This window comes from Maylandia zebra, linkage group LG19 (genome assembly GCF_041146795.1).
Source record: "Maylandia zebra isolate NMK-2024a linkage group LG19, Mzebra_GT3a, whole genome shotgun sequence".
NCBI classification, from domain to species: Eukaryota; Metazoa; Chordata; class Actinopteri; order Cichliformes; family Cichlidae; genus Maylandia; species Maylandia zebra.
This window is the reverse complement of record NC_135185.1, coordinates 18,445,037-18,472,359: the sequence shown is the minus strand read 5'-3', so window position 1 is coordinate 18,472,359 and position 27,323 is coordinate 18,445,037. Positions and strand designations below refer to the sequence as shown.

The following is a 27,323-nucleotide window of genomic DNA, read 5'->3' as shown; positions in this document are numbered from 1 at the left end:
GCTTTTTGAAGGACATTTCAAAACTCTTCTTTAAATGCTGGCTACCTTTTCTTACATTCTGTCAAGAAGTTGAGTTCTGGGCCCTGGAAAAGTCAATCCTTCACTTCAACTGTTCCAAGGTATACTTTTACTGCACTGTCAGTGTGTTTGGGATCATAGTCACGCTGACACTGGTTCACACCATAAAATCTGTGCCTTTTTTATGCTTGAATGATTCACAGGTCAGTTTGTAAGTGGCTTAACAAACTCAAAATACATTCCTCTGAAAATGGACTGGACTGGCTGAAAAAGCAGCCAATGTCCAAAAGTGTCTGGCTCCTTGGAAACAAAATATAAAGAAATGAGGTTCAGCTCATTTCTGCACTACTGCAAATTAAAACAACCACCTGAAAAATATCTAGCTTAACAGAGAATGATGAGTCAAACCCTTTGGAAAGAAGATCAAGTAGTCTGTAGCATGCTAAACTCTTTCCAATCTAATCTGAATACTCTGCTTTCTTTCACAGTAACATCTCAAACTGCGTCTTAAGGACACTCTGCAGCGGCTCTGATTTTGATTCCTCCACATTTGTCTCACTATAAACAATGTGAATGTGCTCCACATTTAAATACTGCGAAAAAAGCAGTTAATGTTACTTACTTCTTTACTTTAGCACTAGACAAAATTTCTGCCTTCTTAATCTTTCCTTTACTCTCTGGCTTACTGACTATTATCTGAGCTGACCTGAAGTGATAAACCCCACCCATCACACAGCCTGAAGAAGTTAAAAAACAAACATTTAGAGTTATTTTCAGTCACTCCCTGACCCAGGACTATGTGACAGTGATCAGCTGATACAGTATAAACCAGGCTGACAGGACCTGGCATTATCTCCTGAGGAGAAACAGCCCCAACTGTTAGGCCCGTAATGGCTGACACTCCATAATCACAGCCAAACAAACACATCTACATTAAACAGGCTAACATATAACTGGAGCTGTTAAGGAACAAGCATAAGTCAAAGTAACATTAATTACATAAATCTTAATTACCTAAACATTATAGTGTAACAGGCAACACTAAAGGATTTATAGAGCCACATTCCCAAACAACATAATGGAGTGAAATAACGTAACTTTAACAACCACTCAGAGGCACTTTCTTTAATGTCCAAACAGTAGAACTAAAAGAAATGCATATTTTATAAATCTCGTTACACTATGAAGATGCGAGATCCTGCTTTTCCTGATGGACCACCAAAGAGATGAGGTGAAAGATTAGCTGGAGGTAAAACACCAGGGGAGTTACACGATGGTTTGGTACTGATATCTTGACCGGGAAACAATGAGCATTGACATTCTCACATTTAACAAGCCACATTCCGCCAACACACAGAAGTACACAAGCTCACACACGCATCGAAGTCAGAATAACACAGATCCCCGAGCGCTCTCTCCACCACTCGTAAAATAAGTGAAATGCAACCCCCATTGTGCAACCATTACAGCATTAGCAAAATGGTCTTTTTTACCATCACTGGCAGCTAGTCTGTTCCACTCCAACCCGCCGCAATGGAAAAAGAAGAAAAATATGATTAGAAAATGATCATTTTTATAAAGAGTAAAAAGTTGGCTACACTCTAAAAACTATTGTTTAAGCTCAACAAAAAAAATTAACGCAACAGTTTCCATTAGTCTTTTTGAGTTATGATAACTTATGTTGAAATTAGATTGAACCAACAAACTATATTGAGTTACGGGAATTAAATTATCCTCCATAATCAAAGGTGATTTGAATTACCATTTACGTAATATTTGGTAGCTTAAAAACATATTTTTAAGTTGTTTACTCATAAAAATTATGTTCCTCCAATTACTTTTTCCACATTATTTGAAATGATTTTTAAGTGTTATGTAATTAATTACAGCAATTACAAAAACAATTTTTTAAAGTTCATTATTTAAAATATTAAGTTGCTGATTTTCATCATTATTATCATCATTTTAGCTTTCTCTTATTTTTTTTTTTATTGTAATAGCTTTTAAGAAAGGAATTCATTCAACATTTTTTTTTATCAAATAACTTTATTTTTTTAACAGTAGGCATTTCAACACTTTGTATTTAAAAAGTGAAAATAAACCAGAAATTTAGATTTATACCATCACAGCCAAGTTATAGAATATGCCTTTATGTATTTAACACCACAGAAACAAATGTGTTCAATTGGTAAAAAATCTACTTAGAAAACATTTTGTTGCAGTAATACTTCCATGCAAGTGTTCAGTAAATGTTAACTTTCAATGCCTACCAAACTTTACAAGATCTTGCATCTTTCTATTACACAATGTAGCAAACACCTTTAAGATCAATTTTACACATACAGGATTCAAAACAGTTAACAATTTTTGAAACAGAGTCAACATCTTTAACATAATGATGGTTCCATCAAGGTCAAGGAACAGCTTCTGAACAACTTCAAAAGTATATTTGCATTAGCTCAGATTGAGAGCATATATTATGCCCATGAGCAAAACACAGCACCTTGGGAAATTCTGGCCCTCCATTATTTTTGTTTCCTCCACCACAATGGTTGCAGTCTTATGGTTAGATCCAGGGGTGTACCGGTCACTGATGATGGCAGTTTTCATCACCTGCCTTAAGTTCTTTGGTGTCCTTGTAAAGCAAATTTTAAAAAATAGGTTAGTGAATTATAGATTACTTTTATACTTACTGAATCTTAATGAATTCAGATGATCAATGGAACACACACACACACACACACACACACACACACACACACACACAATGCTGAATTACTTACACCAAACTCCATGAAAAGGTCCTCGTCCTTCTCTCCAAGGAAAGTGATAAGGCAGCAGATGGCTACTTCTCTGCGTGTTTCAATTGTATTGTGCTATTTAAGAAAAAATAAAGTGTGAGTATAAAATACATGGGTGACTGACAACAAAGTGCATTTCAAAGCTACCCAAAGTCTAAATAGTTGTCCTACCTCAAGAAGCATGTCCTTGATCTGCCTGATTCTCACTCCCTTAGCTCATCCCCTTGATAAAATGACATCCATCAGTTTTGGGGTGCAATGGTCAAGTGTAGCCATTCAAGGCTTACAGTGGTTATTCTCTTGAACTCCTCCTTTATCTGTAGACCACACAAACAGAAGAATTAAACCTTGCAGACTATTAGCTATACTGCATTAATGAATGCTGTAATACATTATTTAAAGAGGATAGAAGTGATCTAAGGCTACCCCAAGTTTTGAGGGAACAAAAACAATCTTGGTGAAGACAAGGGAGACTTCCCCACCATAACCGTGGTGTAATCTCTAATGTTTTAGCAACCCTGTTTTTGCAGAGGTTTCGAATTTACACATTGTTCACTCCCAGCCCATTTTGTAAAAAATATGTCCCAACTTAACAAAGCACTAATGACCCTAGATTATCACACTATACTAACTGCTTACATAAAGTCTTAATATTAAGTAGATTCACATTGTTAATGCCAGAATAATGCTATTTGAATGACATTAACAATATTTCACACAATCTGATTTAAAAAAAAAAAAAAAACCCAAAAAAACAAAACAAAGATAGCTACAGCTCTTAAGATCAAGAACAATACTTACTTTAAGCTGTATCACAATACTAACCAAAATCATTTACAATGTAATATTACGTATAGGTCATGCAAGTTTTATAAAGACATAAAATAGGTGAGCCAGATGGAAAAAAGAAGCCTCTAGGTTATCCCTCTGACAAAACTATTCACAGTTTAAGGCTTCCAATTTTGGTAAAAAGAAAAACAAAATCAGCCTAAGATCGAAATTAGATTGCACTGTGTAGCAAAACTTTAACCACGCTTTTCCTAGCCACAGTTGCACTCTCTAGCTGAAGACTTTTGTCAAATGAAACTTTATAAGTCTTATCCTCTGCTGTGCTAAAGTTTAGAATGGCTAGCATTAGCTACATGTGGTAGTGCAAAGTATTTCCTTATCTGTATGAGCATCACATCATACACAAATCCACTACAGGTGACTAGCACAAATGCTTTGCTTTGGTAGAACTGTTATTTGTAAATGAAATGTTACTTACCTTGAAATGTCTTTTACAAAAGCTTGCACCATGCAACTCAACATGTGTGAATTTGCCCAGCTAGTTAAGTCGGTAGGGGAGGGAATTTGAAATCAGAAGTTACAGTGGAAAAAAATAAGTTATGTATTAAATTTCTTTAAGTAATTACAACTTGAATTTTATTTTGAACCCACTAACATTGGGATTTAATTTCAAATTACATATAAAATTAATTTAATGTAATTACCAACATTATTATTTCAACACAACCCAAAAAAATAAAGTTTGCAACTTAGAAGGTCTATCTTAATCAATAAATTAGAATTTTTATGTTGCAGCCATGGATTTAATCAAGTGGTGGTAAAAGGCCTGATGAATTACTTTTTAGAGTGTATGTGAGACAGAACCAAGGTGGTAGTTAATATGCAGATCACATCTACAATAAGTGTTTTTAATTTAGTAGAACTAATTTCTTTGGACAGATTAGGAGTATTAAAAAAGCATTAACACAACATAAACGGTTGATCCCGTTTTCACCTTTATCAGGTAATACTTTAATGGGGAACAGACTTGCTGAAGTTTTGTTGAACAGCAACTTAGCTGATTTATTTCCCAGATTTATCAGAGCTGGGATGACGTAAATGAAGTAAAAGCTGCACAGCACAACATGAGCTGCGTGCTTACTGTATTTTATTTATAGCTTTTATTCTCAGTTATGGTATGTGCCTTAGTGAGTGCACCACCAAAATCTTTGGACTCAAAGTGAACAGTTTAAAAAACAAAAGATCTAAAAAGAAACAGAGATGTTGTCTTTTTAATTCCTTGGGTTTGTCTTCCTTGTCATAAACTGGCGCCTGCATTACCCAAATATAACCCAGCTTTCAACAGTTGCATCCAGAAATTTGTGGTGTTATGGCTGGAAGCAGCTGGACAGGAAGTTTCACAGATCTTAAACTTCACTTCTTTCTCTACATATTGTTTCTCGTATTGTTTCATCTTTTTGTAACTTATCAGACCAAGCTGCACTGATTAGTGACCTGAGGACAAGACTTTTTTGTTTTTGTTGTTTTTCACAGTACTATCTCCCAAGTATTGCAAACCCTCTCAGAGGAAAATATTAACTCATAGATAGCACCATGAAACTTCCCATCTAATTACTTACATTAAGAGAATTATTTCTTGCATGACAAAGTTGTTTTTAAATGCACTATTTCCTAAATATGTGTTAATTTGCACAGATTTTCATTCATAAATACATGTTTATATGTCTTTATATATTTCCTGATATTAATTAGAGAGATTATTTTTCAGTCCAGTTTTTGGGATTTTATTCGGTGACAGAATAATTTATTTTTGCAGGGTCATTATCTTTCTAAATATGTGCTTATCATGTGGTTCCACTTCAGTAAAAGGAAAAAAAAACAATAGACAACATCTAGTAAGATAAGATATGAAGGCAGTCAAAGCAGAATATGTTCACATTATTTAAAAAAAAAAATTAAACTATTCAAGTTCAACAAACAACAACAAAAAGCTGAGTGCTTGTTTTTAAAGGAAAAGAGGTTAAAAATCTAAACGAAATAGTTTATCTTTGAAAACCGACTTCTGCATGACTTGAGGAGCTAATGTTTAACTAGCGAACTTACTGGTATGGCTGCTTGGTTCATCATTATCAGCTGTGGTATATTTTTAATACCTACTGAAACAATGACTTGTGGTGTTTATGTGGAAGATTGCATAAAAATTCAGCTTTTTTGTATTTGTTTAACACCCTTCATGAGCTGCCAAGAGAGATAAAGTTTCAAACCTGCAGCCAGGCGTTCCAGTAAGCAAGACGTTGTACTTGAGCCCGATGTTACACTTGGAAGTCACTGCCTGTAATGGTGTTACTGTTCAAACTGAGAAATATAGCATACCGGTCCATTGAAGACATTTAATACTCGTGCGTGCTTTGAAATTTTTACTGCCAACGGTCTGCAGAAAATTTGTAGTGCTGACATTTTTAAAGACATTTCACTGTGATTAGGCATCATTGACATCAGCTTTCTTATGTGTTTTCCAGAAAATTTCCTGATGTTAATTAGAGATGATATTTTCCAGAGCTGTTTTTGGAGAGCCATTTACTCCATCACAGAACAGAAGGTGATACGCTGGTTATGTCGCTGTCAAAGCTGCCTTGGTTATTAATACTTGCGAACATAAATATGTTGCAATCATGCACAGAAAGCATATTTTGGATGTTTGGCTGTTTAGTCTGTGTAGAACTTGAGCCAGCATAATACAAATACAGGCTCCAATATGGTTGCAATTATACAGCACAGTGGTCCAAATTTCGCCAGCTTCACTGATTCTTTTTCTCTGATTGAAACACACAGTAGTCAATAATCCAAACTCTTTACTTGGAAAAGCCCACGGCCTCTTTTTTTAAACAAGGGATGACCTCAGCTCTTACCCTGATAGCATAAGAGATGTTTAAATCAGATTAACTAACAGCACCATGCACCTTAACATGAATGACATCACTGCTTCTACAGAAAAGGCTTTTGCGTGCACAGATGGATTCATTACAGCCTGGTCCGCATCGGTGCACGTGTGTGAGCGCAAAACAGCGAGAGGGAGATCTGTGTGCCAGCTTCACGCTAACGTGTGATGGGCTCATTATAGCCTCCGGGCATAACAACAACAACAACAAACAATACAACACCAACGCATATATAAAGACATACATGCATGGCTATCTAATGCATCCCTGTGTCATTAATCATCAGGTGTTTTGGCATTCCCTCACTGGGAAATAAGTGGATTAGTCAAATGGAGGAAAAGGAGGATGAAAGTGAGCCAACCACAGAGGTAACAAGCCAATGAAAGTTGTCCACCAAAGACAGAGCTAATTGTGTACGGTTGTGGGCTTTTAACGGGCAGAGGTAATCACTTTTGTCCGATAATTAGCATTTAGTTTTCAGGAAATCTATAAAGTGAATGCCATCTGTCATGCTGTTTGAATTAACACACAGTGTTTAAAAAAAAAGTGTAGAAAAAAAAAAGGAATGTATTAAAAGCTACATCATTCTTTTTAACTTAACTCTGTATTGAGAAAGGAGAACCAGCTGACTAAATAAAAAGGCTCGAGACACAATTTTAGCATTTTAAATTTTCTTTCCCACTTTTTTGGTGTGGAAGCTTTTAAAGAAGGTGGACAATTTTCACACAGGAGGCATAAGGTTGTGAGCCATCCACAGCAGGAAGAAATGACTGGGCATGAACTATTATATGCCCTGTTATTGTAGTGGATCTTCATATTCAGCAAGGCCAGAGTTTCATACAATGGGGTCAGTAACGTTTCCTTGTGGTTAACCTCCTAAGACCCGAACTCTTTCATGGCATGCATTTTTAATTTCTCTTTGCTATTTTATTTGGTATTTACAATTGAGTAATGATGTATATAACTCTTTATTTGGTGTCTGAACACAGCAGCATTTTTCCTGGGTACAAAAACAAAATGAGAAACAACAATTGTGCCACTTTGATCAATATGGCTCATTTGAAAGCCATTTAAAAGAGCAAAATTTAGTATTGTGGTCTAGCCAACACAAAATGTGATGTCCCCATACGTGGACACCAGGTCCTAGGAGGTTAAAACACCTGAATTTATTTTTTCTGCTGATAAAACTGTATGATGTCAATAAGAGTGGACATAACCCACATACATCCAGAGTAGTCAATCTGAAGCAAGTTTCCTTAAAGGTAAAGCCACCGGCCTACAGCGACAATCTGGCAACCACCTGTCACTAGTGAAAAATGTGTATTCCTTGACGAGCTGGCAACAGTTGCTAGAAGTTGCAAAGTGAACGTAGTAGCACAGAAAACCTCCTTATATTTGGTTGTTAGCAGACATTGATGACTGAAGGTGAACGTGCTCAGTTCCTGGTTTTCTATCACACTTAAGTTTGATACACTTAACTTTAAGTTTTATTACTGCTTGACTATTCCTTTGCAAGTGTTTGCATACAGGTGGGCATCTTCCATTCAAATAAAAGGCTACTGTGGTGACCAAAGTAATCACAAAGTGGGTTTTGCACCTTCTTTGCGACCTTCAGCAACCACTCGCCAACCGGTTACCAGTGATGGGAATAATGGCGTTACAAGTAACGGCGTTACTTTTTTCAGTAGCAAGTAATCTAACTAATTACTATTTCTATCGTTACAATGCCATTACTGTTAGTGACAAGAAAATTCGGTGCGGTTGCTTTACTATTTTTCAACAAACAGACGGTTGAAGCTGTCTTTAGCTTACCACATCTTATATCAGTTGCATGGAAGTAGCTGTAAGTAATCTGGGCGCTACAGCTTTAAGCAGATGCGCGCGCTCCCGCGGACAGCAATCACTTTCTGCCCGACGATCACTTTTTGGCACAACACCTGGAGCTAAGGGGGCAAAACAATCGCATGACTGCTGCTGTTTGACTGAGGAAGAATAAAGTAGTCGTGGTAAGCCAATGACATGACCACTTTAAGATGACAAAGCAACAAGGTGATATATACCAGTTTTTAAATTGTCCTGATAGGCCATGTAAAACCAGAGTCATGATAAACAATATATATGCGGCGTTTTTCCTCAATAGTTTCGTCACGTTTACTGTCTAAGGACAGAGCTAGCAAGCACTCTCTGCTTATGACCAAAAAAACCCAAAAAACAAGAAACAGCCCTTTCGTGTTGGTGTAAAAGTGCACCATGTTGACCAATCAAAAATGATATGGCAATATGACTTTTGGCTGTTTAGGAAGAGGGGGAAGTTTGAGGAGTGACGGTGAGAGAAAGAGAGCAGAAAAAGAGAGAGAGGGAGTTTTGACATGTGAGAGATTTGTCACGTTTAGTGTGTTTGGAGTGTGTAGTTAATGTGTTGTCTTGTGTAATTATTGTGTAGTGTTGTGGATAGTTTTGTGTTGTGTGTCAGAACAATGATGTGACTGCTGTCTCCAGGTAGAAAAAGGAGTGATACACCTTTTCTGGAGTGGCACAAATAATTTGTGTGGCATCTTATTGAATGCAGAACAGCTGATTGTTCTGTAAATAGTTTGAAATGGTAAAAAAAAAAAGGGTAAAAGGTAAATGGCTGCAAATAACTTTGTTGTTTGCAAAACTTGTGCGTATGATTTTAAAATTGACAATTTTTATTTGCATTTAAAGTTATGAAATATGATTCAATAAACATGTTTGTGGTTGTTACAGTAAAAAATATAACTTTTTCTACTCGGATTTTATGTTTTTTGTCTGATTTTAGATCAATTGTGTTAATACAGTATGTCAAAATGAAAACATGACTGTAAATTCTGACACGTGAGGTTGTGCTGAAAAGGATGATACCAAACAAGGCAAATAAATAGTTTTTAAATGTGAAATGTAGAGGTCAAATAAATCAAAAGTAGTTGATTTGGGTGCAATGGCCAATTATACCCTGGACCCCATGGTTAAACTTTTTTTTTTAAAGTAACGCAATAGTTACTTTTCAAGTAATTACTTACTTTTAGAATCTTGTAACTCAGTTACTAACTCAGTTACTTTTTTGAAGAAGTAACTAGTAACTATAATTAATTACTTTTTCAAAGTAATTGCTGCTGGTTACATACACATAGTTGCCAAGAATCACCAACTGGTTTCCTAAATGAAACCCAACTGGAAAAGAACTAAAACAAAAGTTATTCTGGAGAGTCCAAGAATAAAAAAATATGGAGTTCAAATTAATCATAATTGTTCCCCTTTAAACTGTAGCACCTCCCCCTTTGTTTCCTTTAGTTTTGGAAAATTTTCTTGTAGAAAAGCTGCAGAGCAATGAGGTAAAGACTGAAAGCAACTTAAATACAAACACTGAATCCAATAACCTTTGCAGGCAGATGAAGTTTCTGCCTCCGCCTAAGAACCAAAACAAAGAAAACCTGCGACTTTACTGTTAACATGTGTTATAAATGGAAAAATAGTCCTGATTCATTCATCATGAGCAACTGCGTTCTGATTACTGTTGTTAATCTATTAATATGAAAATCTAGTTTATCCAGTAAATAAAGAGTTGACGACCACACCATCCTGAAATCAGATTTCCCCTTGATGATGGCCAGGACATAAACACGTGATTAATGAATGTTGAAAACATCCTTATTTTTTCTTTTGAAGTGGTATGAAGAAATCTAAATCAAAGTATAAGTAAGGAGGAGGAGGGGGAACATGTTCTTCCTTTTCGGAAATGGCTCTAAATCTGATTAACAACATTCCTTGTTTGTCACTAATGCTACATCCTGGCTAAAGAACAGTCAGCTGTCTCTGCTGTTCCCAGGAAGCGTGTGTATGTGTGTGTGTGCCCGTCACCCATTACAATAGGTTCCATGTCGCCATTGCACACTAACGCTGAGACCACACACTCACTTAAATCAAAGGAAACTTAAATATGAGGCAGAGCAGAAGCTAATCTGCTGAACCAGTTTGATAGGGAAGAGGAAGTGTTTCTGCCATCCTGATAATCAAAAGGATTACAGAGAGCCATAACTCTTTCAACAAGCAGTAGTCCTCTCAAACAAGAGTCTGTTTGTGTCACTATAAGGCCAAATTTACATAGAGTAAGTTCCCATAGTGGGATAGATTGCATAAATGCAAACCAAAATGATCACAAGGATCTGCAAAAGAAAAGCAAGGTTGAATTAAGTAGCAGCGATCCGTGAGTGGAGCACACTGGCCTGATTCTTGGAAAAGACTTAAGGCTGCTTTTCATTATACTGATTAGAACGCCATGAAATTGAGCATGAAATGTATCTGATGATCATGCAGGCATGAGAGGGAATTGACATATGAAAGCAATTTTATTGGTCACTTGTTGAGTCACTATTAAAGCAATCTGTTAGCGTCAGATGGAGCCTAGGTGTGCAGTCACATGAGATCTTGGCTTATGAGTGTCAGAATCAGAGGTTTCCATAAAAGTTTGTTAAACCATTTGTAATGGATCATTTTAATCATGTGGGATTCGTGAATGGTGTTACCCAAGGTCATTCTTATGTACGTATGTTTCTAACATAAATTAAATATTTTTTTTTTGCTTAATCTTCAAGTGACTAGATAAGATCATTGATGTCACCAGAAAAATAATTATATTCTGCCGCAATATCCATCCATTCATTCTCTTCTGCTAAGACAGCCATCCCAGCTGTCTTTGGGCAAGAGGCAGGGTACACCCTGGACGGGTCGCCAATCTGTCGCAGAGCTAACACATAGAGAAGAACAGGTATTCACACTCACACCTATGGGCAATTTAGAATTACCAATTAACTCAATCCCACTAACTGTATGTCTTTGGACAGTGGGAGGAAGTCGGAGTACTGTGCAGACATGGTGAGATCATGCAAACTCCACACAGAAAAACCCTGAACTGATGGTGGAATTGAATGCAGGACCTTCTTGTTGTGAGGCTAACCACTGCACCACCGTTTCCCTGCTGTTTTATTTTTATTTTCCTGAAATATTTTTTTCATGACAGTTAGATAAGGCCATTTATTTATTTATTTTTTAATATTAGAGAAAATGATTCTACCATAATTTTCCACCTCTAATCGCTACATTGTAATGTTTTGCAGCGAACTATGGCTAAGTCATTCTTGCATAAAAATAATTGAACCTTAACTACAACAATATTTTAAAATATCTGTCATTAATAAAGTATGGTATACATATATACAGCAATTTGGAGTATTCATATATGTCTTTATGGTGTTGTTTGTTTGGCCCTACGACAGACTGGCGACCTGTCCAGGGTGTACCTGGCCCTATGACAGCTGGGATAGGCTCCAGCGCCCCCCGCGACCCTGAAAAGGATAAGCGGAAGTGAATGGATGGATGGATGGTGTTGTTTGTTGTTTCACTAAAATATCATATGTGAACAAAAGTACCTGGCCACCTACACCTTACACCAATAGGAGCTACTCATGCCATGAACCTGCCAGCACACAGTCTGTGTGCTGATGTTAATTAATTAATTGAGGAGGTTTGGAGGTTGAGTCAGTAGAAGGCTGGCGACTTTTACTTGCTATGCACCTCAGCACTCGGTGACTGCCATCTGTAACTTCACATGATCTGACTCTTCATGACCAGAGATGGGCAGTAACGCGTTACTTGTAAGTTGTTTACTTGTAAGTTGTTTACTTGTAAGTTGTTTACTTGTACTGTAATCCGATTACTTTTTTCAAGTAACGAGTAAAGTAAGGGATTACAATTGCAAAAACGGTAATTAGATTACCGTTATTTTCCCGTAGAAACGCTGCGTTTTTTGTTTTTTTTTGCGAGAATGTCTCATGACAGTGACGTAAGCGAGTGCGACGTTCGTGACAACAACTGTGTGCAGATCAACAATGGATAATATATCGAGTGGGGAGAGAGTATGAGCGTGCAGCGTTTAAAGCCTGGAAGTACTGACCTTTGAGTTTGATTCCATAAAAAGTGACAAAAACATTAGTGTCCGTTGTGTGTGGGAAGAAAACTAATTTTTACAGCAAAAAAACCCCTAAACTTCCAAGCAAGTACCGAGTGCGCAATGACGTAATGGGAAATTCACAGAGAAGCTCGCGGATTCTTCAACTGACCGCTGTGGCACACCTGCAACAGGGAAAACCTCCGCCTACCCTCCTCCTGCTTTACAGGTGAAAATAGAGCAACAGGACCGCTGAGTCTTTGATTCCATTTATTTTCTACTGTGTTTTACTTGCATCTATTTGAAAGACTGAGTGTAAACACAAAAAATATTTTATTTTATGTGCTGGAATGTGCAGAAAATAGGTTTAAATGTTAAACAAATTTCTTCCAGTCAGAGAATGTTGCATATAATAAAATTTTTGTTTGATGCATAAAGTTAAAAGATTAAAACTAATAAAACAAGTTTTATTTTATTTTTTTATTTTATATTTTTAAGACTTTTCCATTTGATTACATTTTGTATGATGGATTATGCAAGTAGAATTGGGCTGAAAGATCTATCGCTTTATCACATATTCAGGTTGTAAATCGTGTTTTTAAAAAGTAACTAAGTAACTACGTGATTAATTACTTTTAATCAGTAAAGTAACAGGATTACTTTTTGGGGGAAGTAATCAGTAATTAATTACTGATTACTTTTTTCAAGTAACTTGACCAACACTGTTCATGACTGAGTTGCTGTGGTTAAGAGATATTTGTAAAAATATCACTTAAAGTTGGTTGAAAGTCATAAACTGATTTGTTAGAGATGGTTAGGTGCTTGATTTTATACTCCTGTGACAATGGGACTGAAAACTCCTGACTTTAAAGAATAAGAAATCTGTTCAAGTACTGTTGTCCTTGTAGTGTAGCATGGCTGCTGTGCAAGAATACTCAAGAGTTCAAACAACTACAGTTTACAGAAAAGGGACTGATTTGGCCTGGTGCAAGGTAGATTGACGTCTCCATACTCACTGGTAGGTTAGGTAAAGGGTAGCAGGCATCAATTTGAATTTAAGATGATGCTCTTAAGTATCATTTGCCAAATTCCACTTTTATTGCTCCAGGCTGGAGAGTAACTTTGATGGTATGATGCCCCTTGTAGCATTTGTTAATAGACTGCAGATTAAGTAAATCCACACAAGCCTTAAACCTCAGAGCCAACAAAGAATACGCAATCATTTATTTTAAGGTGAGTTATTTTTCTTCCACCACTAGGGTTCCCCCACCTCCTAGATCCCCTCTAACCCTTGATTAACACTAGCATAACCATGCAAATGTACTTTACGATACGACAAAAGAACCTCAAACCACAAGCTTCGTCATCAATGACTGTGTGCTGGGATTCTTCCTTTAGCTGCCTAATCAGAAACTGCTGTTGAACAGTCAGTACAAAGTTAATCTAAAAGGTTTGTACTTCATGACTTCTCCTCACAGACGACGGTGAAACCAAACTATGACCTTATCACTTTGCCAGGAATCTTTTTTTCCCCTCATAAAGACTAAATGAGGAAATGTGCACTGCACATCTGCATGATTATGGTCAACAGCTCTTCTTCATATGCATCTCAGTGGTTCATTATGGTTAAGGAACAGTCCTCACACTCTGGCCTTGATCTCTCTCGCTTCTCCATCTGCCACTCATAGCCTTTGTTATGCAGATGTTGTCTCTTCAGTTCTAATTATCACAATGTTTATTTACTATTGACAACTTCTTCAGGCAATTTTCTGTTATTCCCTTTGACATTTTGGGACAATTAAATTCAAATTTTCATTGTTACTATGCACAGATTTATTATACTCTAAGAGAATAAAAGCAGAACTAAATAAACTTCTTTTAATCCTGTAAATATTTAAGTTGTGTATATATTAAATTCAATGAATCCACAATTCTGTTTTCACTTTCACTTTGAGAATGGTGTGAATGCATTTTACTGATGAAAAGGCATAAAGATTACAAATGGGCCATAATACAGTTGGATAGTTAAGTTTGCTTTTTGACAACATTTCCCTCATTGCTTGACCCATAAAAGTACTTTCTTAATAAGGCTTACATGGTTTGTTTGCCTCGGGTCTTATCATATTGGCTATTCTGCATTCACCTCATTTTTACCTCTTTATCAGACCTGCCGGGTTTGATAAAGCGAGTGACTTCTCAGCTGTCCTGAATAATGACAGAATTGCATTTGTTGCCTTTCTTCATCTTTGTCTGATTCTGCTGGTATCAAACTTCTTGCTGACAACTTTGTCGTGTATATATAACAAAATATCTTGTTTGTTAAAGTAGTGAAACAAAAAATGGGCTCTCGACCAGTTTACTTGGTATGGGCTGCTCAGCCTAACCACAAAGTTTTTGTCTCGTTTTATCCCAGGGACTTCATCTGACTAAATATCTGGATTTGAACTACAAACTCAAAAATGCTGAAAACTAAGTGAATTTTCCCCAAGAAGGGAGAGTAATCATATTAGCAATTGCATTATAGGAAATATAGGATCCAATTTTGAATCTGTTTTTGTAAAATGGTCTCTTGTGAGCTTCACTTATTGTCTTAATGTGTTTAGATTTTTATTTCATTAGGTTGGTTCTTGTAGATGAAAAAAGGTCCAAATGCGTGACTATATTCTCTTTATGATTAAGATTATAAGATTTAATTTGGAATGGCAAAAGTCCACGAATTCGTAAAGATTTCATGCAGAGGACTAGGCCAATGGGTGGATTAGCCTTGCCAAACTTTCAGTCTTATTATTGGGCAGCAAATATTCGTAATATGCTGTACTGGATGAGTAATGTTACTACAGAGACTCCAGCTTGGCTCCAAATTGAGTCATCCAATTGTGGCAAAATTTGCCTATCAGCTTTGTTGAGTTCAGCTCTCCCATTAGAACTATACACCTATAAACGTAACCCTTTGTTGTATGACTCGCTCAGAATCTGGGTGCAATGTAGGAAAAGGTTGGGGTTACACTTAATGTCAATTAAAGCACCTATCTGCTCAAATCATATGTTCCCACCCTCCATGATGGACTCTGCCTTTAAAATATGGGAAAGTAATGGCCTTAGAAATATCAAAGACCTTTTTGTAGATGGGATTTTTGCCTCATTCACGCAGCTCCTGAAGCAGTTTAAGCTGACCCTCTGTGCAACAGATGTAAAGCAGAAACAGGTTCGCTCCTTCATACCTTTTGGACATGCCCCAATCTTCATACCTATTGGGTGTCTATATTTAACACTCTGTCAGAGATGTATAACGTTAAATATGATCCTTCTGCTCTAACGGCTATCTTTGGGGTGATACCTCAAGACACATTTGTTTTTTGTTGTTTTGTAGGGGTTTCTTTGGTTTGTTTGTTTGTTTTTTCCTTCTCTATTTCTGTTATCTTTTGGGGTATTGTAAATACTGAACAGCAAACTACTGTATGTTCAATGTTTTGTTGTTAACATGCTGCTGTGACTGAAAATGAAATTTATAAAAAAAAAAAAAGATTATAAGATTTAAAGCCAGATAGTTAAAGAAAAAGTTAAACTGCTGTTAACTGATAAAAACTTATATTTATAAATATGAACCATTCAGTAATAACGTCTCTCATGGACCAGCTTTTGCTAAATCTGCCTCAGATGGAGTTTCCAATCTCTTCAATTTCCCCATATTCTTTTTAATGTCCTCCAGATAACAGATGTGAACTTCATTTTTTTCCAAACTTAATTCAACTGAATTGGAAAAAAATTAAATATAGCATAAACACTGGCCAATTTTTAAGTAAATACTGCACTTAAGTATAGTCACTTCTATTTTCATGTTTAATTTTTCTTTCACTTAAAACAGGCCCGTTCTTGACCTCCATTCCTTTGTACACTGTAAGCATAATTAAGACTCCACGGCTCACCACACAGGCACCTGCACCCATACGCTGCACGCATCAGCACACTCACACCTGCATGTTTGCTGTGATCTACCTCACACTAATAAAAAGACTTTCCTGCTTTTGAACCAGAGCTCTGCTTTCCCAAGCTGAAGGTATGCAGCTTTGCTGCTTAGGCCTGTGTGTTTGTTTTAGTTTTAAGAGTCTTCACTGATGCTGTCACCGAATTATGCAAGCAGACTGCCCATAGCATCCCAACCCTATGGGCAATCTGAGACTAACAGGTTGATTTGATAAGATGGATTAAAGCTGCATAGCTAAGCTTCTATAAAAGCTAAGCATTTCCTCCCACTGGGAAAACTGATTTCTTAGTTTAAACGTTTTAGGAAATGATCCCTGCAGACCACGAGACTCATCATTCCTGGTTTTACGGTTTTAAAAAACATGAAATATCTTGTTGCACTCATAAAAAAGGCTAACTTATTATGAACCTTAATCCTGTCTCTCTATAAAGGCAGCATCGTTCATAAGAAGCTGTTTTTAAGTCCATTATCAGTTTTTTTTTCATCTAAATAATTCAGATAGTTTGTGCTTAAATTTGGTAGAATAAACAATGTTGCACTAATTAATTACAACTGATCATCACACATCCTTAGCATCCAACGGTTTATCCACCAACTCACTGTTAAACTATTGAAGGACTCATACAAGAATAAAGAAGCTGTTGGTCTTCCAAATTGCACAGACAGCAGGAACTGCAAAATTGAAAAAAGGCTTTTTAGTCTCTCAATTACTCGTGTTCCTCAGTCTTGAGGATTGTTGTGCTATTGCATCATGGAACCTCAAGAGAAATGAGAAAGGAGCAGGTCTATGCAGGGAAATTAGCTCAGCCGTTCACTCCTGATATCAACGTGGAAAGTGGGTGGTGTGAATTATGGTATTACAGCAGCTGTGAGAAATGTTAGAAGTAATCACTGTGGAGTGAGTGGGGGTTTCAGCAGGCTGACTGTTGCTCCTTGGGGCCTAATCCATGCCAGAAGGAGGATGAAGTGGGATGCAGAGGGAGTTTAATTTGATGGGATAAAGCTGATGGAGATGCTCAGATTTTCAGTGTTATCCCTGTTTTTATGAAAAGCTTTTGTCTCTAAAGAATCAAATTTCAGAGGACCAAGAAACCACATTTTCACACTGGCCACCCTGTATTTTGGAGTTTATTCAATGTGGTTTTGAAACTGTTTACCAAAGTTGAGACTGATAGACTTTCACAGCCTGGCAAGGTACACAAAATCTTTCAGCTAAAGTTACAATAGGAAGAACTTCACGATAAAAGGGCAGCTCAGAGTATCAGCCATCGTAATTTCAAAACTCATCTTTGTTTTGATTTTCTAAACACCCTAGCACGTGTAAGTGATGTAGCTATATAAGGAGGTGCCACCTGAATCAGGCCCCAAAATATGCAAAGTAACAAGTACTGCGTCCAGTTATACTGTAGGAAAGCCACACACTCCACCTTGATCCTCTCATTATTTGAACAGTAGGAAAACAGTTATAAAAGGAGCAACAAAGAAGTGATTAAGCAAAATTCACTGTGGCTCTTTCCAGAGAACAATCTTGACCACAGCACACTGTGTATGGAGGATGGGTGGGGTGGGTGGGGGGGTTCAAAGATATTGTGAAATAGTTCCAGTATGTGAGAGTATTACATATTCACCCCCTGTGAGTCAGCCCCTCGCCTCTGACCACAAATATTACAGTGCATCTGTGCACTGAAACAATGGTGTTCCCCTTCACTTCGCATCACTTATTTCCCCCTGTGCCTGGACAGGGCGAAATAAGAACCTTGAACAAGCAAAGCAGTGTGTGTGAGAGACTGAAGATAGAAAAAAGAAAAAAAAAGAGCGATGGAGAGACATGGCAGTGACAAAAATCTGTTCCTGCAAAAGGAGAGGTCCAGGAGCCGGGATGCTGTGCCCAAGGAAAAGTTGAGTAAGCTCAGTAAGTTATCATCGATTTCATGTTTTACAAGTTAGATTTGGCCAAACTCAAAGTGTAAAACCAGCAAATTGGTGGGATTAAGCTTTACAAGCCCAGATGGAGATTGGGTTTGGAGTGTTCTTCTCTAAACAGTGAATCAGATGAAACTTTAACACCAAAAGCCAAATTTCTCATTTGATTTAAAGTCATCTAATTTACCCACTCAGCATAAGTTTAAAAAAAAAAAATCTTGAATCAACTGTTACATCTTATCTACTAAAGGCGCATTAAAGAAATATCTTTAATGCGCCTTTCAGGTTTACCAGCAGTCTGTAACTTATCCCATTCGTTCTATTTTAAGTAGAATCTAATCAGTTTGACACACTTTTACTTTCGTAATTAATGCAAGTATCGTGTTTCAAACTGCTACTTCCATGAAAGTGTGAGGCACCAGACCCACAGGGATGTACTCACCCGTGACCCAGGCTTCTGTGCCGACACTTGAGGCAGGTAACAGAGGAACAGAGGCGCCATAAAGTAGGAGACGGTAAAAATGAGGAAACTTGATAATAACATAATTGAGCGTCGGTGAGCGCAGAGCGAAGAGCGGCAGGTAGTCTGAGCGCACAGCGTGTCCGTCTGTAATACTGATGATCGACAGGTCCAAACCGAAAAAAATATATATTAGTACGCCCCAAAAAGACTCCTTAACCCTAATTTCCGGTTAATAATTCTCCTGTGTCTACTCCTCCAATAACTATTCACATAGTGCCACGCGTATGATCGGGAATCAGGACTTGGCCGTCACCATTGTGATTGGTTTTATCCACTGCGGGAGGATCAGCTGTTCATCGCGGCTTCCACAGGTTGAGTCGCGCCTGTATCCATTGCACCTTCATTTAAAAGCAAAGGAGGGAGCAGTCGTTTCTAGCTGGCACTCGGAGGACCCAATAGCAGCGGCCGGTGGCGGGAAAGCCACGCCCACCTCACCCCAAGATTAACTGTTCGCGGAGGAGAAAGACCTGCTCCGGTCAGTTAGGAGATAGGACCAGGAGAGGCAGCAGCTGCAGGAACACTCAGTGTATTATCATGAGTCTTTGAGAGCAGAGACAATGGCCGAGCAATTGTGAGGTCAAATTTTAGGTTCTCATCCCCATTCTGAGACATATAATGCTCTATAATAGCCTAGTATCCTGCTGCCGTGACATTTAGCCTGCGTACTTGGGTTACAATGGAAAACATCTATTGAGTAAAGTCAATAGCTGTCACAAGCACTGCAGGGGGGCAGTCTGTGTTTGTAGATTTTTGTGTGTGTGTGTGTGTGTGTGTGTGTGTGTGTGTGTGTGTGTGTGTGTGTGTGTGAGAGTCGTTGTGGGTTTTAGTTGGCAGACGATTCGTTGTTTGATAGAGCAAAAAACAACTGTTTGTGTCACTTTATCCCCAATTACATGGTCATAATGTAACACATTTCATAGAATAAATGGGGGTTTTTTCTGGTAGAGAACCTATTTGGTTTGGGGGATTTTTTTCAAAATAAACTGGCTGACCTTAGAGCCGTTCTGCATTGTTGCAACCCTTTTGTCACTTATATATACGTTTGGGTTTTTCACATTTAACACTTAAGTGGAAGGTTTAAGGTTGTTATGAAGCACTTTAATATCGCAGTATTGTTGCTTTGACAACCATAAATATTCTCAGTACTTTTCCACCAACCTGAGCAGGAAAGCACACTTAGTGCATTCACAAAACATGCTTCCACACTGTAATCGGCCTGCAACCTCTCAATTTCTGGCTCTCACATCTTCCTCGCCTCCGTGCTGTCCATTTCTCCATCTTTTCCTTTCAATAAATTGTGAGGCCCATTAAGAAGAGAGAAGCAGTGTTTAGTGCAGGTGTCCCGTCACCCTTTACTGGAACGGGTAACCCCACCCCCACCCCAAATCCCCTTCTCTCGCTCTTTGTCCCTATAGATATTTTTTAATTGTTGGTTTTGACAGTTCAGCGGCTTTTTGAGTGCCTCAGAGAAGAGCCTTGTAATTAGAGCTATTGAGCTTCTGGAATTGGCACAATTAGGGTCAGCATTAATTATTCCTCTGTGCTCTGGCCAGTTTCTGTAAAGCACTGTTTGCAGAAAAGATGCCAGAGGAGGGTCACTCCAAATGGGAGAGATAAAAATGGATGGGGCAGTTGTACAAAAGGGAGAAAAACCGAGGCCTAAGTGGTCTCAAGATAGTGAATTATCTGAATTCTTGCTTATCGGACCACCATAGAAACTCAGCAAAGCGTCCGTGTAGTATCATTATCAGAGCTGTGAGAGAAGGGATGCGCCTCATTCCAAGTTGTTTCCCACCCCAGAGACTTAACCCAACTACCCCTCCCGCTCTGTGCCAGCCGGTCCACTCATGTCCTTGTGTGAGTGGAGTAATGCTGTGGGAGGTGAGGATGAGGAGCAGAGAGGGTCAACGGGAGTGTCTCTTGGAATGTTAACGAGATCAGTTTATATCTGCTCTTCCCTCTCACTTCAACCCGCCACCCTGAACAATGAAGACAAAGTTTTCAGGGCTGCAAAGCCGTTGTAGTGAAAGCATGGCTTGACACTTTAATTCTGTTGTCATTTGGCCGAACATAAAAGAAAACCTCTGACAACAAAAACAAAAGCAGGAATGAATGGGCATGCTGAAAGAAAATGTACATCCCAATTACTGCAGTGGCCCTTCCAAAGACGCCCCAGCCGCCGGTCCCCCCACCGGCTTACACCAACTACATACGGCCGAAAATTAGCGGGTGTGTGCATACACAGAAACAGACAGAGCAGCACTGAGGCCACCCAGAGATCTGACGGCCTCGGGAGAGGAGCAGGTTTAGCACAGATGTGCCGCAATGATGTCACGTTGCCTAAAAGTACAGTTTAGGTGCACATGCAGTTCAGATGTAGTATGATAAATGCTGAGAGGAAAACAAGTTGAAGAGAGGCAAAAACTGCTACTTGTCGTTCATTTTTCCAGTTTAATGCTAAATAACTACATTTTTGTCTAAATAAAATCAGCATTTGCATTTGTCGTGTGTTTCAGTAGATTCTCATTGTTCTTCTAATAACGAAATCCATGAAAACCTATTTGTGACTTTTATTCCAGTGTTTAAAAAGTTCCTCCTTTTGTTTATTGTAGCGATATTTCACCCTCACCTGTACAACAATAAAAAGCTGATTATTAGTTGATTTACCAGTAATTTAGGAAAATCCGAAAAGGCCTACTGTAATTATCGACCAGTCACCCAACAATACAGCAACCATATACCGAATCTGTCTCTGGGTTTGGGATTTTTTTCATCCCTGAGGTTCTTCAAGTGCTGAACTTATTCAAATTATTAAAGTATTTGCAACTCCCATGTTGCTTCACTACTTGTTTGGCATTCATTTTTAGTATCTCCTACGTTCCTCTGTGAGGACATGGGGTCTCAGAAGGTTTACTTCACTTCCCACACACCTCCATACCGATACAGTTGTTTTTTTTTACATTGGAGAATATTATTTGACTTTGTTTATTATTTGTACTATTAAAGCAATTGCTTTAATAGTACCTCCACTGCAATCAGCTTTAGAAAAGCTTTGCTTGTATTTCACTGTATCAGTAAAAATAAACCAGTTATTTCAGATTTATTAAAATGTTAAAAAAAGGAGGCATACTTCAAGATTAGTATTCTGTGCTTGCAGTTGTAGTTCTATTACTTGTATTTCTGCTACTTTTACACCCACATGTAGTGTCTGAATACTTTTTCAGGCAGTGCATCTGTTTGATGAGTGTGTGATTGCACTTCAAAAGGCAGAATACAGTTGAAGCATTGAATGAAAGACAGAGAGGAGCGGGCGGCTTGTGTGCTGAAGGGGAAAATCGAAGGTCAGATACAAAGCCTTCTCTTTTTAAAGTGTCATCTGGATTTCATTTCATAAATTCCATATATTTTACATGTACTGGCCGCAATTTTCACTAGCTCCTGAAAACAAGGAGGAGGGTATAGCCCTTGGCTGGCCAGCATTTCTTATTACCCTCTTCAAGTACACACTTGCACACAAACATACACACACTGACAGTGATGTAGAAGCATGTCTGGTGATGGAAAAGCATAGCAACAAATAAATAAGCCCACAAAGCCAAATTATCTATGACATTAATCAGAGATGTGAGGGATTTTTACGCAGTGAGAGAGTGAAAGAGAAAGTGGCAACAGAGAGCCACGGGTGTGAAAAGGCCTATTGAGTCTGGAATGGGGTGTCCCGCACCTGCGCTGTCTATTCACCCCACTGTTTACACACTGTCATCCACAATTAATACCTCCTGGGGACTGGGCTGCTTGCCCTCTGCAGGGCCCCCGGACCCATCCAGGCCCTTATGGATGCCTAATTGAGCATACCACTCTCCTGATTGAATTAACAGCTATGTCTCTGGGACCTTTTCCCCTTCCACTAAGGAGGGGGACTGTTCCACACCCGCATGAGACCCCTGTACCATCCCACAGAATAGACAGCAGGGAGAGAGGGGGTTGGTGGCTGAATATAGCAAAGGGCTAGAAGCGGGAGTTGAAGAGGTCTAGAAAATGTGGCCCTTTCTGTTGGCAAACCAAGGCTGGAAATGTGAACTGGGGGCAATGAAAGGTCTCAATATTCGCAGGGCCAGTGAGTTCCAGCAGGCATGTAGTACTGTACACGCACGCACACATGCACGTACACATATTTGAGTGCTTGCGCAGCACTAAGTTTCCCAAAATCCAAGTAATCAATCTTGCATTTTATTTTGCTGTTATGATATTTCTTGTTCCTTGTATTTTCTTTGTTTGTCTGTCAGTGAGGCACAAAAATTTACAAGAGCAAGTTTCATGCAAGTTAGTGGAGAGGTAAAGCCCTCCAAAGGAAAATTGGAATTTAAATGCTGGTACAAATGCTGCTCAGTCAGACAGGGTGCTGTGGTATTGTGTGGCCTTGGTTGATATGTTGAGCAGAGACGAGAAGGGAGAGGAATACTGAAAAAAAGCTATGCGATTGATGTATATGGTTTTGTTACTGATCTATTATTGCATAAGCAGCAACCTAATCTACTCTTTGATTGTGTTATTTAATAATGATCCTTTATAATCGTCTACTCAAAATTAACATAGTTCTCAAAATGAACATCAACACAGCAACCTGTAGTGTTTGATCACCGACTGCAACAGTCTGGTTGTAATCACTTTAAGAGGGATTTTTTATTTTTATCTTGTGCTTTTATTGATAGTGAAACAGCTCAGTCTGAACTGCTCTGCTGCAAAACTATGTGAAGTGATTTTTTTAAAGAAGAAGAAGAAAAGGAAAAAATATGTATAAGTGTTAGAATAAGTATATATTTATTCAATGATGTGATTCTGGCTTCATCAAGCTATGATCTCCAGCTTGGACTGGAGCTCTTTGCATCTATCAGAATTAGCGATTCCAAATCTGAGACCCTGTCTCTCTGTCTCTGTCAGAAAAAAGCAGTGCCCACTCTTGGTTGGGAATGAGCTCCTTCACGGCAGACTCTGAACACTCTGGAATGATTATGTCTCTTGGGAACACCTTGGTGAACCCCAGAGCTAGAGAAGGTTGCAGGAGAGAGGGAGGTCAGGGCATCTCTGCTTAGACTGCTGACCCAGAAAAGTAGAGGTGGGTGGATGACCAGTATTGGCAGATGAATATATCAGTCATGCTCTAATATGAATCATTTCTAACTGGAAAACTATCTGGTGTTTTACAGGAAAACTGGAAAATAGGCAATCATGACAGAATAACCAGCATTCACTGTGCTTCATTATTGTGGTCGTCATTGTGACCCTTCCTGTTCATCTTCTGAAAACCTAATATGAGCTCCCATGCTGCTAGGTTGGAAACCACTACAGTAATCAGTGTAATAATATGTATCCTAAAAATTAAAAAATTATGTCCACATGTTACTTTGTTGGCATCAAGCAATAAAAAATGTTTCGTTTAGGATTTGAATTCTAAAATTCTCTAAAGCCTTTTAAATATTAGAGGAAGCTTATGCGTGAAGTAACAATTAAAAAATAAGATTTTTTTCTAACGAGTTTAAGAAAAATACTGCAAGTTTGTCAGATCTAATATGTTTCTTATTAATTATGTTTGCTGTTTTTGAATAGGAAACATATTAAAATATAAAATGCATCCAAGAAAGCTTAAGTTTGGTTCACTGCACTTGTCTAGACAGCTGTACACACTCACTCCTTGTGTTCAACCCTTAGCAAACATGGGTACAGTAAGCTCCTGGCTCGATGCACTACAATAGTAGTAAAATATAATAATGTGGAAAATCAGAAGCTCTCTGGAGAGATGGAAATGTACCAAGGCCTTTTTATTTCTAGGTCGGTAAAAGAGTTTGCCATGTCTCTATCCATACCTGTCAAAGTTCTGCACACATGTCCAGCTGAAAATCTGATCTGCCTTTGAAGGGAAATGAAATGGGTGAATTCATTTCAGCTGAGGCTGCTGACTGTCAGAGTCATGTAGCCAAAAGTGCGTAATCTCTCAGTTCCTCTTTCGCTATAATTTCCTGGCTGGATTTATCTATTGGCTCTGTGTAAAAATAGCCTTCCTTAAGTGGCTTGAACGGGACGTAGATCCTCGTAACGGCACAGATACTGGCTCACCTGTGTTTTTATAACTGAGTTCCTAAATCGAACAGATGCTTTTGAGGATCTGTCTTTCAATAGATCCTCAAAAGCAGAAGAGCTGATACAGAATCACTTTCCCAATCAGGATATATTAAGGAAAATCTTTGAAATATTCAATATGTTGGTTGTTTCATAGTATTTATGGTATACCACATTAAAGATCTGGTGGTCTATAACTTTATTGGTTGCAAAATACTTAAAAATGTATCTAGAATAAGGATTTTGGCATCTCCAGGTCGGATCCTACATGATGTGGTGGAATGCTGGGTTCTCACCACTACATGGGCTGTGTACTGGTCTCCATGACTGCACCAAGCAGCTCACCTCTCGATGAACCCCCCAGTTCAGCTTTGGTGGTTGGGAGCATGCCCTACCAAAAACAAAAACACAAACACAAAATTTCTGCAGAGCATAACCCTGCACCAGTGAACTGTGCAGCAAGCACACCATGCACCGCTCTCCTTTGGCTCCCCTCGCAGACCCCATGCCCCCAGTTAACAAGCCAGCCAGCACGTTCCTTGTTGTCACTTGTTACCCGCTGTCCTCCCGATACAGCTTGCGGGTGGGGCCAATTAAACTCGCACTGTTCCCCACAATGGGTCAGGAGTTTAGTGGGTCATCATCAGAGCTTTTTTCACCCAGAGTTATCTAATCCTGAAGCTCTGGACCAAACCAGACCAGTCTATATGCAGAAGAGGGCTTTCAATTAATCAACTGCATTTATTAGTGGGGTTGCATGTGGTGATCAAATCCATCAGACTCACAGAGAGAAATACTAATCTTTTTCAACTTCGACTATTTGTACTAGATCTGTGAGAACAATAGTTGTGTTACTACTGATGCCAGTTGTAGTACAGTAAGAAATAATGTTAATGTTATATCATCAGTATTAGTATAAAAATGACTTTCATAGGAAGTGAAAGTAGTAGTACAAAAGGTACAAGCAATAGCAAAATGTAACTGTAGTGGTAGTGTCAAGCAGGGGGGGTTACCTGATGCATTAGTATCCTATTCAACTAAAAGCCTAAAAGAGTTCAGGCTGTGTTGAAGGCCGTGTGTTGACTTTCAAGCTCATTAGTTTGGCACAAATTCTGCTTTTGCCTTAAATGCAGTATTTTCAGCATTTTTGCACATGTTTCAATTAATCTTTGCACCCATTTCTCATTGTCCTAGAAAAACAAGAAGGCAATGAGGGGTGGCTCGAGAGCTGTATTTGTAAGAATTCCCCAACTCATTAATGTGAGTGCGAATGGGTGAACGTAAGTGAATGTGTATAAGTATCAGTCCTTTTACTTATGTAACAGAGTGTTAAAAGTCTATTTCTAAATGCTTAATTTAGGCCTGAATTAACTACATGTTGGGAATATTCTCAAGAAATGTTGTAAAACTTTTACTACACCTTATCACTGATATCATGGACACTTTAAGGTGTAAAATAGAAAAATGATTACATACATTTCAAGTACAGTAATGTTTATCCAACTGACATTAATGTCTGAGAGTAAACCTTTTCACATCAGACATGATGGCTTCTCTGATCAGAACATCAGTGATGGTTCTAAATAATTATCCTATGACACTGTGACACTGAACCAATTCAATCATACCTCTAGCTGGCACATTAGTTTCATGAGTCAGGTTTTATTTTCAGTTGTGCTTTTCCTATATGTCTTCTGTAAAAAGAAAAACAAAACATTCAGGCCTAAATTAACTGTGATCATGCTGTAAACTAGGGTGACTGTAATTTGATCCAGTGTGTCAGTTTAAAAGTGTAAATGGCCTAATGGGGTGTTTATTCTATCATACTAAAATAAAATCCTCGATAACTCAGTATTACGACTGCTTGAGGTCAGATGACCTCCCTGAGACACCCTTAGCATAGATCTGCAGTGCTCTTTCGCCCTCTGGTGTCAATTTCGAGTAATTACATGCATTTTGATTTCACGCCCAGGAGTGGTGGCAGATGTCAGCTTTAAGAGAAAGTGCTGTGACTGGTGATGAGCCAGCCACAGATTAACAAAGACCAATTTTAAAATTCCACGCCTTTTTTATTCCATCAGTATTTTGGAAACATCTCCTACAAAATCACTTCTGGAAATGGAAAATAGACACGTTTTGGAAACTGGCTAATATTCATCTTCAATGGATAAACTGCGTGCGTGGTACAAAAGCAGGCCTGCAGGAGGATCTTTGCTCGGGGGTAACATTCAGCACCATTACGCCAGTTTAAGAGCTTGTAAGT

At 38.4% G+C, this 27,323-nt stretch overlaps 2 protein-coding genes and 1 long non-coding RNA gene across 17 annotated transcripts in view; 1 reads left to right on the top strand and 2 right to left on the bottom strand.

Annotated features, from left to right (window-relative positions):
• Positions 1–19,272, bottom strand: part of smoc1 (SPARC related modular calcium binding 1) — a 61,681-nt gene extending 42,409 nt beyond the window's left edge. For 9 of the 10 annotated variants that reach the window (XM_004539984.5, XM_012922089.5, XM_004539982.5 and 6 more), the window contains exon 1: positions 18,863–19,272. In XM_004539984.5, the coding sequence (XP_004540041.1) occupies positions 18,863–18,964 (102 nt within the window). In that variant the 5' untranslated portion in view covers positions 18,965–19,272. The remainder of the gene's footprint in view (positions 1–18,862) is intronic. The other variant, XM_004539987.5, reaches the window with a different exon arrangement.
• ccdc177 (coiled-coil domain containing 177) overlaps positions 1–27,323 on the top strand; it is a 173,403-nt gene that overhangs the window by 138,868 nt on the left and 7,212 nt on the right. Inside the window, exon 1 of one of the 6 annotated variants that reach the window (XM_076877658.1) lies at positions 27,066–27,281. The exons of 4 other annotated variants lie outside the window; for them this stretch is intronic. The gene's annotated coding sequence lies outside the window, so the exon portion shown is untranslated. Of the gene's footprint in view, positions 1–27,065; positions 27,318–27,323 lie in introns of those variants that run through there. One more of the 6 variants, XM_004539980.2, reaches the window with a different exon arrangement.
• On the bottom strand, positions 2,078–3,682 carry LOC143414109 (uncharacterized). Its single transcript, XR_013094656.1, has 3 exons — positions 2,991–3,682; positions 2,802–2,894; positions 2,078–2,653 (listed from the first exon to the last, which is right to left on the bottom strand). It is a non-coding gene; the product is annotated as an uncharacterized LOC143414109 (long non-coding RNA).